Source organism: Brachionichthys hirsutus, chromosome 16, assembly GCF_040956055.1.
Source record: "Brachionichthys hirsutus isolate HB-005 chromosome 16, CSIRO-AGI_Bhir_v1, whole genome shotgun sequence".
NCBI classification, from domain to species: domain Eukaryota; kingdom Metazoa; phylum Chordata; class Actinopteri; order Lophiiformes; family Brachionichthyidae; genus Brachionichthys; species Brachionichthys hirsutus.
In genome coordinates, this window is record NC_090912.1 from 8,218,316 (window position 1) to 8,230,428 (window position 12,113).

General features: G+C 46.9%; 1 protein-coding gene across 1 annotated transcript in view; it reads right to left on the reverse strand.

Moving 5' to 3' along the window:
* LOC137905743 (BAH and coiled-coil domain-containing protein 1) overlaps positions 1-9,333 on the reverse strand; it is a 53,250-nt gene extending 43,917 nt beyond the window's left edge. The window contains exon 1 of the mRNA XM_068749995.1: positions 9,162-9,333. Coding sequence (XP_068606096.1) covers positions 9,162-9,333 — 172 coding nt within the window. The remainder of the gene's footprint in view (positions 1-9,161) is intronic.
* Between the last annotated feature and the right edge of the window lie 2,780 nt (positions 9,334-12,113).

Genomic DNA, 12,113 nt, shown 5'->3' on the forward strand with positions numbered 1-12,113 from the left:
TGTTCACCATCTGCTCGGCTGTAAAGAGAACCCACAGAGCTGGAGAAAACTGTCAACTGACAGATGAGACAGTGGGTGTAAAAGCACGTGTGTGTGTGTGTGTGCGTGTGGACAGTGTGTCTGCATTGATCCTAAAAGCAGCTCCACTTTCTGAAAGAAGATATGCCAAAAACGGATACACACATTTAGACACACAAGCAAAAAAAAAAAGGCGTTAACGCATTATGGACCACAGCCTGAATTAAATTCTTTCACTGGAATAAAGAGATCTGCAGCATCGTCATGCGTTCCACTCTCCAACACCATCTTCCTCAAGCACAGCTGCATACGAAGTCATTTAGTCCCCCCCCCCCCAGTGGTATTGATCCATCCTGTTTCCAACTACACAGACGACTCCGGTCTGATAATGCCTTTTTTTTCTTTTTTATACAGAGGATGAACACTGTCCATGCCTCGTTACACACACAGTTAAGGTACAAGCCTTCCCCTTCACCAAGATAACCTGAGCACAGGCCATGTTTTGTCTCCTGACAACCACATGTGTGCAAAAATGTCAATTTACAATCCCTAAGCAGTCATGGGTTTCTGCTGCTGCTGCTGCTTCCAAAAGCTTTCCTGCATGAAAACACCTCCTGTCTAATCCCTTGAGTCATCCTAAAACCCATCCCGTCTATCACCTATCACTATGCCGGGAAGTAATCAGCAGAGGTGGCGAAAGATTCCTGTTAGCGTGCTGAAGGTTCTTTCCGGGACCCCCCCCGCTAACCCTAACCCTAACCCCCCCGAACCCAGAGAAAGCCACAGCGATCACTATATTCCTTCAGCCTTGTTCTGAGAGAGATCAGACGAGCCGGAGGGCTTGAGGAAGAAGCAGCCGTTAGTTGTCCCATAACTGTCGTTTTACATGCAGGGAATGTGGCGCGATTTGCAACACCTCCTGCAAAACGGTCAATCGACCATCGTCTCACAAGCGGGAGGTGGCGGGGTCGCATCCCAACACCTAAGAACAATATGTTCTGTGCACACAAAACAAAGTGAGTAGTTAAGGCTATGGGACAAAGATAATGAACACATCCTCTTAACTGAATGTTTATGCAACAGACTTAGAGTAATAATTCTGTAGAAAGGAAATAAACATCTGTGTGTTACTGTCACAGATACGTCGGCTAGCCAACGTTGCAGTTGAAGCAGATGGACTTGCCACTTTCCAAATTAAATGCGCAGGGCAGAGGTAGAATCATGCACCTGCATCAGCACCCCCCCCCCCCCCCCCCCTCCATGTGCTGCCCCATCAGTTGCCTGCCACTCTGTCTTCTCTCACACTCTTTTCGTGCTACAGCTCTGCTCTTTCCCATGGGCAAACACAAAAATACCATACTTGCACATACACACACATACAACAAGTGCACGTGAAAATACACACTTCTTCCCTATTATTGCGGGGGGGGGGGGGGGGGGGGGGTGTGCAGACTGAGTGGCAGCTCCACAGAAAACATGCAAACTAAATGCAAAACTCGCACACACAAAAACATGCCAAAAACACTCTGAAGAGCCAGTTTAATACACGGAGGCAGTCGACCACATAGGAAAACAGACACACACATGCATCAGCCGTGCACACTGCCATTACACTGTGCAACCAACAGGCATGGAGCCACTGCAGCAACGGCGAGCGGAGCTCCGTCGCTGCATTAGCCAGCGTGGAATCATAGACGAATCTCACTGCAATGAGAAGTGAGTCTAATTCTTCTGCCTTCTCCCACTGCTAATAGTTTACTTTTCTCCAATAGCTGACAGACCCAACCCTCCCTCAACACACACACACACACACACACACACACGCACGCACACACGCGTACGTAGATACCCCCTCCGCTGCAGTCCTTCGGCCGTCCCACAGTTGACCTAAAGCCGAGAAAAGGCCTCCTCTTTGGGGTCAAGGAAGAGGTCTATTTTACCCCTCCCCCCGCTATTAATCAGAGTCTGTCCGGCCCTGCAGCAAGGGCCCTGTCGGCTGTGCCGCTAACTAAAGCCCCCCACCAAAAAATAACAACAACAACACATCAACACAATAGAGCCGTCTTTACAGCCGTAATGTTATATTTCAACCGGAGAGAGAGCGCCTTTATCTTGGCATATATGTTTTATATTCTAATGGCCAATGAATTGCACTGCCATGTCACCGAATAACGAGAGACGAGGTACCATTATGTAGTCTGTGTGTATGTGTGTGTGTGTGTGTGTTGGGGGGGGGGGCTGGCTCAGGTTGCATTTCCCAAAGGGGCGATCTTTATGAAAGCACCTGCAAGATGCCCCAACCTGCCGAGCTCTCGCCGGGCGTCCTAGAGGCCGGCCGACAAGACTCTCCCCCCCCCTCCGGGTCCCCTTAGCTGACAACAGCCACTCAGCCGGGTATCAGCCACCAGGCTGGAGGATTAACTGCCCCACTGGCACCATCTCCTTCACAATAGATGACCCATTTTATACAAAGCTAATCCCCAGCATCAACTCCTGCGTCCTTTTGTTTTGACGGTCTGTGATGGACGGCTGAGGCGATGATGATTCATCGTGTTGTATCGTGAGGCTGATGCCGGGGGGGGGGGGGGGAGGGGGGAATACATTAACTTGTTTTTCACTGCTTGCTTCTCATAAATTTGCACACTCATGTTACATGAGGAGAAGAGGGATTGTGATACGGGACACTTTGCGCCTCCTCCCCGCCCCGGCTCGTGTTCTCCAGAGCCGGAGAGGCTGCAAGACTGCGGCGGCGTTGAAGGGGTGACATCACCGGCGTTCACCGTGGTGAGAAAAGGCTGTCAAAGCGTTGCTTTAGCTCGTCCTCCCTCGCTCTCGACAATAGAAGAAGAAGAAAAAAACAACTGGAGCAGTGGCTGCAGAAATAGTCCCGTTTCTATAATTAGATGTAAACAGATGAACCAGACGCTCAAGCTCGCTCTGTCCCACTGGCCCCGTGGCCTCCTGGGAAACGAGATGTGTGCGTGTGCGTGACGTGCATGTGTTTGTGTGCCTTTACGCGCGTCCGCTCGCAACGCACCAATAAGTGCACGTGACAGCACGTGACGGCGGTGCGTCTTGCCTTGCCGCCACGCTTCTTTTTTTTTTCCCTCCGTCTCTTTCTCGTGAATGCATTAGAGCTCAGTCGCCCCCCCCCCCCCCCCCACGCTCACCAGAGGGGTAGGTCAACGGCCGTGTGTGTGTGTGTGTGTGTGACACCAGCAAACAAAAAAACACACACACACACATCTGTTGCTGAGGAGGCCGTCATTTGCCCCAGATCCCCCCCCCCCCCAGGGCACACACACACGGTGCATGAGCGAGGAAGCAGTGTAGCCTAGTGGCAGAGAGGGACCGGCTACGGAAGACACCCGCTGGTGGACAATGCGTGCACGAGAATGAGGAAGGTGGGAGGACCTACAGGGGGGAGAAAGAAAGACAAAAGTCCATGTAGATAGACAAGAACAAAAGGAAGGAGCGACAAGTCTTCTTCAGGTTGAGGCCCGGCCAGCTGGTTGGAGGCTCCCAAAAGACCGATTCAAATGGAAATACCTGATTCTGATCTTTGTTTTGACACATCTTTGAGCTGCATGTATATTTAATGGAAAATCCCCGCATATATTTAGTAGCACACCTCATTGTTCGGTAGCCCCCCCCTCCCGCCTCAGCTACACCTCATCTGCTCCCAGTTCGACCCCACCGTCACATAACGGCTACATTCACTGTATTATTAAAACAAAAATTCAGATGGAGAAAATAGAGCATATAAAACGCACAGAAGCAAACAGGAAGCGCTGCCACGGGAACGACCTGAACAACACGCCGGCGCTGCAGCGTCATGTTGACGTCATGTCTTACAGGTGATGATGAGTCCTTGTGATCTTCCTCATGAGTGATCTGGTCCGGGGGGGGGGAACACAGCCCAATACACATGCATGCATCTCAAGCCAGCTGCCCACCCAAACAAACCACACACACACACACACACACTCACGTCCTTAGAGCATCGTCACCGACCACAACAATGGGGCAACGGCCCTTTTTGTTCTTTTCAATGGACGATTACAATAATAAAGTTTAAATGAAAAACAACAACAACAAGTAATCTGGATTTTCCGCTTGAGCCGTTAATAATGTCTAACAGCTGTCACATGCAATACGGCCGTCCGAGGTGGGCCCGGGGGGCTGGCTGGGGAGAAGCCAGCCGATACTGGGACAGGGGGCGGGGGGGTGGTCTCCTCAATCTTGCAACAACATATTTCAAGTCCAGCCCTTGTTGTTTGTTTGTTTGTTTGTTTTTGACTCTTGTTGAGTGTTTGCCTGTTCTTTACGGAGATTGAACCTCAGTTCCTTGAGTTGGGTGTAAAAAGAAAAAAAGACGGGAAGGTTTTGAAATCCAATTCCCCCCGAAATCTGATACGGGAAGGTATTACCCTGCCTGTCACTCTCACCCGTGGGTCTCCTTTGTGTTTGTCCTGCATGCACGCCCCCCCCGCACTTGCGGCGAGGACTCCGTGGGCACCCTGCCACATGGTATAGTGTGGGTGGCGGCGTGTTTGAAGAGTGTGTCTCTGAGGCAAGCGCGGCCGCTCGCCAGCCAAATGACTCTTACAAGAACACATCCCCACTTTGCCCCCACCCCAAACTCCGGTTGGTTTCGCTCATAAGCAAATATAAACAACTGATATATAATGGCCACTCCAAATATTTTTCATAAGCGTTCAGAATATGGGGGTACGGTGAAGGTGGCTACAGCAGTTAGGTGTTAGCAGGAGCGCACAATGCCAAGCAACACCTGGACTATTCAGGGGAACTCCTGTGACGTCTGGTCGGACCCGTGTGATCTCACATCAATCCAAAAATGCAGCCTGACAACGGGCCAAGGTTTTCACACCGGCGTGCCGAGCTGGGAGCGATAAAAAAAAAAAAACAAGCAGACAAGGCCTAAACCAGATTGAGCCTGACCCCCAGATCCACATCCTGTCATTGTTGTGCCTCCATCACGGTGGTTCCTGGAGAAAAGCAGCCTTTTAAGGCCGATTGTTCCGCAGATTTCAGCTTTCACCAAATCCAGAGCGAGGACAGGTGTTTTGTGCGGAATAATTATGCTGAGCGTGCACAACACTCCAATGACCACTCTTGTCTGGGTGGGGGGTCAACAAGTATGGGCCGGTATGCTAAAACCAACGGAATGCAGGGTACAAACTGTGAGTTCTCACAACGCAAATGCTTCAAGGCCACGGAGAAGAAGACGCCCCCCATAAACAACCCTCACCCTCTCCCTGAGTTTTATTCTTTTAAAGACCCTAACGCCACCAAACACCTGTCTTTGTCTTTGAAGTGTCTTCCTAACAACCAGAGACCCATGGGATATTCCAGCAATGAGACATTCCATAAAAGTCTCAGTAAAGTTATTTATTCCCCTTTGGTAAAAAAAAAAAAAAACATGGGTGAAGGCAGACAACATGGCTAACCTTTGAAGGGGGAAGCTGCTTGGATATCCAGCAAGGACATAAAAACCAAGGGAATGACAGGGACATCCTACCAGAAAACAATAAAGGGGGTGTCGGTGTGGGGGGGGGGCTGTTTTTTATCTTTAACAGCAGCCGTAAAACACACACAAAGCTTGGGTCTACAACAATGGCCTGGAACAGAGGAGGATGGCTGAAACAGAAGTGGCAGGAAGACCACCGCTTCCCAGACAGAAGGGTCTTCCTGCGCAAAAGAAAGGATATTGAGAAACGAGTGTTGGAGAGAGAGCGCGGGGGGGGGGGGGGGGGGGGGGTAGCTTATGGAAAGGGAGGCGAGGGAGATGCGAAGGAAGAGGAGGCCTGAGTGAGTGAGATGACACGAATATGACCTTTCATTACACGGGGCCTTTAGAGCACATCTCGGTCATGGACGGCCTCCGAACCACCCCCACCCCCCCGCCCCCCGCCCCCCGCTGCTTTCACACAGCCACACCTCAGCCACAGACGCACGGATCAGAACAATATGGCTGAAAGATGAGCCCAAAACCCATAAAAGCCAGCAGCGAATGCAGCTCCACCGCGCCTTGTCCTCTGACACAATCCGGCGTCTGAATCCGGACCTCACAGCCAAGTAGAAACGGTTTCCAGCTCCGCCGCGGCGCCGGCGAAGGATTACATTACTATTTGGAAGTCCTTGTAAAATGAATGAATTTTGAGTCCTAAAAAAAATGGCTGAATGAAAGCGCATTAGATTAGTTTACAGGTCCGTGTCTGCCTGCATCAGGGGCGGATGCAAAGGAGGAGTTACTCCAATGTCACATTCCCGGAACGCGGTGCGAGCGCAAACTATAAATCGACCACCTGACACGCATTGCAAATGAGTGCCTTGTAGCAGGTGAAAACGGACGGAGGCAAATGCAGACTGACAGACTGTAGCATGGTTCAGCAGGGCGAGAAGGGAGGAGTGTGTGTGTATGCTGCTACCTGATTGCAACCAGATTCACCAGTGTGCAAAAGACACAGAGGAACCCCCCCCCCCGCCACCCCAAGAAAAAAAGACAAAATCTAATGAAATTCTGTAACCAAGCAAGGAACAGTGTCAACGAAGGGTGTCGCAACCGTCACTTTTTTTATTTTAGCGGCAGCAGCAAGGGTGAAAAAAATAAAAAACCTCTGCGAAGTCTGAGGAGCTGTTTCAGGAGTCACATCAGCAACCTTTTTTTTTTTTTTGCATCAATCCTGAAATATTCATGCTTTTTTTGTAAAGGAATCACGTGAACCAGTGTGCAAATCGGGAATGCAAAGAGAAAGGGATCCAACGCTCTCAGCAAACAGCGTTCGCTGGCCGTGCTAACGTTGCTAGCACGCAGGACCCTTGGCGGGACACTGATGATCGCCATCGAGACGAACAACAGCCTGGGAACAGTTTGGTCAAATGACCAGGAAGTGTTTTTGGCTGCTTTTTATGTGTGGCTGGACTGGACGGGAGCGACAAACAGACAAAAAATACTAAGGATTTAATTCACCTAACTTTGATCATGTGATCAAATGAAAGCAAAGGTTTAAAAAAAATACTTGCATTAAATAAGATCATGACTGAAAATGGTTCTTGCAGTGCTAAGACATATATAAATTTGCACTTTGTGGTGTTTTGATGAATTACCACCTAAAAACGATATGCCGTGAGTAAATGCGCTGTGAATCGTGCTTTTGTGTCTCATCGGCCTATTTGCATTATAACATGCTTTGACATTTTGAAATATTATTAAAATAATAAATCAAAGATTGTGCATCAATCAGCAAGAGGCACGAGAGGAAAACTTACTCTAACTGCACCTCGGGGGGATTTAGGTCCATCACGAAGCCGTGCAAAACTATTCCATCGTGTTAATTCAATGAAATATTTGCAAATATTTAAGTAAGTTTCCAAATATTGGGGATATTAAAGAGTGCTTTCCTGATGGGAGTGGGGGATTTAGGTCCATCACGAAGCCGTGCAAAACTATTCCATCGTGTTAATTCAATGAAATATTTGCAAATATTTAAGTAAGTTTCCAAATATTGGGGATATTAAAGAGTGCTTTCCTGATGGGAGTGGGGAGAACAATAAACCACCTGCGCTGCTTATTGAACAGTGATGACATTTTGCAGGGTGGTGGTCGTCACATGTTGGTACAGCTCTGTGCGCAACAAAGAAACACCCATTCTGATTGGACGGCGCCTGCAGCTCTGTAGCCAGCACTAGCCGCCGTGCGCTCAGCAAAACATCTATAAGCAAAAGCAAACAAGAACGGCTGAGTGGCACCCATGAATTCTGCTGAATGCTTAATTATACCTCGTGTTTGGCAAGAATTTACAAATCAATTCAGAATCTTTATTAACCGCGTGTGAATTTTTATAAAAAAGACATTTGATTACCCAACACCTATTAGTGAGTATGTGAAATGCAATACGCAGGATACAAAATAATACTATCTGAGATTACTTTAGTGCAGTATTGAGGCATCTATAATGACAATATACTGGCAATTTGATTCAAATTAGCCGTAATTATAATCTATGCTTTCCTGAACCGAGCTGATTCAGCCACTGCATCGTAAACGTGCGTTTTAAGAACCATGTTAATGTTATTATCAAGGGAAATTGATACTGAAGTCGAACTGATTCAGTCAATGTGACACTGTTCGCACTGAGGTCAATATATTTTATTTTGCAGGGGTAGACAAAATGAAAAGCAGCCCCCCCGGTAACTGTGAGCCAGCTCATCAGGACGCTCGTCTACTATCTGCTTCCTCTGGATTCAAAATGAGAGCGAATGTGATCGATTCGCTGAAATCCGAAAACATTGAAACAAACTGGTGCACGTGGCTCCGAAAGTGATGCGAACTGAGACTCGCCGAGAATCATGAGCATCCACAGCGGTTTTTGCAATATTTAATCGGCCAATTGGGATTGGCTGTTCGAACGTGCTGCTTTTTAATTCAACCTGTTCTACGTAACGCGTTACTGTGTGTTACTCGTGTCTGTAACCGTGCACACTCTGGTACCCAAGATACCCAAGTCACTTGTTAAACCTGACGCATGCACCGTGAACACATTTGCACCCTGACACTTTGAATCCCAAATATAGAGAGGGAGGGGTGTTGATCTTCTGCATCCATATACCATAACCCACGCAAACCGCTCCCCTCGCTTTGTTTGTGGCTCAGGGTTCGACCCTTATCAATACAGCTCCTTTCTAATTGTGCTGCTGAGCCAATAGGAAGCCGGTCAGTCACAGCGAGCCCCCCCCCCCCCCCCCCCTGTTCCACCTCCAGCCTGCACACATCATCGTGTCTTTTTTTTTTTTTACCTGCCGTGGCAATTACAGAAATGATCAAATGTTTGTCCGAAGGTGTCTTTATTACATAGTTTTGGGATATTTAAGCAATAAATATTGATCCAGTTTTATTAATTTTTATCAGATCTAGTATTGATATTGAATATAGTGCGTCTGTTTCAAACAACCACACCTGAGGATGTCCCGTCGACCGTGTACTAAAATAATCAGCTTTGCGCTCACACACACACACACTACGCACGCACGCACGCTCTCTCTCTCACACACACACACACACACACCGTGGATTCATTGATCACGTGACAAAACCAGCGTTGTCTCGACTCTGCACTGACCTGAGTGGGGAGCCATCGGTATGTGCGAGGGGTAATATTTCCCCGGCGGGAAGTGACCGGCATGCTGCACGGAGCTGTGGCCCGAGGGAGCGATCCGAGAGGCGGCTCGGTGCACCAGCGCGCCCCGGTCTGACAGGAGGTGCGCCGGAGCAGCGAAATCCCGTCCTTCCATTCCGTAGAATGTTGAGTAATCCCAAATTCCGGATTGGGCAGGTCAGGAAAATCAAATGCGACCCATATAATAATCCTTTCCTGCAGATCTATGTGTTGCATTCGGTCGGTCGCAGGCTGGCCCAGCCGACAACGTGGAGCCGGTTCATCTTTTCTGTGAAAGGCAAAAGAAATGCATTTATTTCATTAAAAAAAGACGAATAAACCAAGGCTCAGTCCAGTGCAGGCTCCAAAACAAACAAACAAACAAAAACGCAAGAAGACAAAACACACAATTAGTTCCGCCCCATTGCATTTCGTCTTTCCTTTATTTGCAGCCTGGTTCTTTTGACAGAGGCTGAATTCACCACCGACCTGAAACCTGATGGAACAAGAATATGAATTCACCGCAGATCGAGGCGTCTGAGAGCCAGGCGCGCATTCAGCGCTATGGATCAGGGATGTCGGCCCAACGTGCGTCGTATGGAGAAACAGCGCTTCATGCGCAACAGACGCGCAGCACAACGAAGCAGGCTGGCACATTTTTTTTTACATCCAATGTTTCTATTTAATATGTCCATATCACATCTTATCCAACGCATGTATTCGGCGACCACGTCAGCATCCACCAGCTGTCACTCTCTCTCTCTCTCCCCCAAAAACACAAGCGTGCCCCTTTCAGCGCGCAGGACATGATTTTTGATAAATTGTACAAATGTCCTAAACAAGCTTCATTTATATGAGGTGGTAGGATCTGGGTTATAAATGATGGAAGTCTGCTCAGCCTTTCTCCAGGTGAACAACGCTGGCTGCCTGCTTTTTGCTCGTCCTATTGTTTCGGATTGAAAAAGGCGTGTTTTTGTTTTTTTGTTCCGGCCACTGTCAGTCCAGCTCTCATTACAATTCACACTATTGTCACGTTTTACACGACTGGGGTTTATATGAAAAGTGATATAAATATAAAATGTATTATAATATGGATTTGCAGACCAAAAAAAGAAGGAGCTGGAAAAAAAATTCCATTATGTCTCAACCCTCAGCAAAACAAAATATGTATGATAAATGTATAGTTTCAAAATAAAAGATCCAGAGGTTTGGTATTTAAACTGGGAATATGGTTTAAATGTTGCCTGAGACAGATGCATGCTGACTCTCTCTCTCTCTCTCTCTCGCTCTCTCTCTCGTGCGCGCGCCCGTGTTGGGGTGTGCGTGCATGTGAATAACTGCACTCTCACTTCATCTACCTTGACCTGTTTCCGGTCAGGTAATCGAATATTACTCTAAAAACATGCAAGGCTACATCAAATGCCAGGCCACAAAAAAATTGTAGTAGATGAGAAAAAAAAAAAAGACTTGCATAAATTAAAATATTTCCCGTCTATAATAAAGGTTTTTGTAAACACAAAGCAGGAAAGCAGAGAAAGGCAACTTAATTTAGTGGCTGCAACTATAAATAAATACATGATTCGAATTTTCATTTTATAAATGGCTCCGTGTCTATTATTACATCATAATATTATTTTTTTTGGTGGGGGGGGGGGGGGCATTTTGTATTTGGAGGGTGTTACTCCGAAGATTAAAACACACATATAGATATATTTTTTTTTTTACATGCATTTAAAATGTAAAAGTGTTAAGAATGGCAGGAATGATCTATTCCAGCCTCAGCACTGTTACCTCTCCACGTAGCTCACCAGCGTAACGTTAGCCTGCAATTCACCAACAATAAAATCCGTCCATTACGGACAAAAACCTCGTCGTCTGCTGCGTCGTGAGAGGATACATGCGCCCCCCCCCCCCGTTAAAGCAACGCTGTGTGAGAATTCTTATTTCATCACGACAGCTGAGTCTACCCGAGAAGGGATCCAAGGTGAATGGCCGCCCGTCTGAAGGGCTGCCTTTGTCTCCACAGAACGCGCCTTGCAGCCCAGTCAGCCATTATTATACCCTCTCCCCCTCGCCATGCAGCGCTCTCGGTGTCCAAAGAACAACGCCGGAATTAAAATGGCTCAAAATTAGCGACAGTCGGGAAGATTTAATGTTGGAAATGTAGTAAATGTATTTGAAGCATCCGAAATTCCCACCCAAATGTTGCCTTTAAATTCCCTCTCCGAATATATTCTGTAAAAAAAAAAAAAAAAAAAAAACTTTTTTTTGAAGCCCGTTCCAATAATTGACGCCTGTAATATAATTTATTAGGCAGCTGCCAGGTTCGTTTACACAAATCCATTGGAAGGCATAAACGTAGATAAATCAAGTCAGGTTATGCTTGTGTTTGTCGGCGGCCCTCCGTGACTCAGCTGGCCGGAAGGGAGCGCGCCTCGGCCGGTGCGAGTAAAGCCATGTTTCCCTCCCTCCCCGCGTGAATATCCCCCGTTTTGGTCGCTTTACACGCCAATCTTATCACACACACGCACAAAAAAGATAGCTAATTTGAACAATTAATCAAGGGCGGTTTAATCTTGGTATCTGTGGAAAAAAAATCGAAACGAAAAATAGCCAACGAAGGCTGTTAATAAATGTGAACATTTTAACGATCGTCGATCGTTCTACTATTTTCTATTGGAAAAAAAAAAAAAAAAGAATTATCGTGTAAATTGTGCAATACTGGCGAATTTACCTAATTTTTACAATTATTATTATCTTTAATGTTGTTGAAATAGTTAATAACCTATTGATACCGTAAAATAATCATTTATTTGTATTCATTTTTGTCTGCTCAATACATTTTTAATTCATCAATTTATTCCACACATGATATTATGTTGCTTTCTTATTACTATGTAAATTATAGCAATGTAC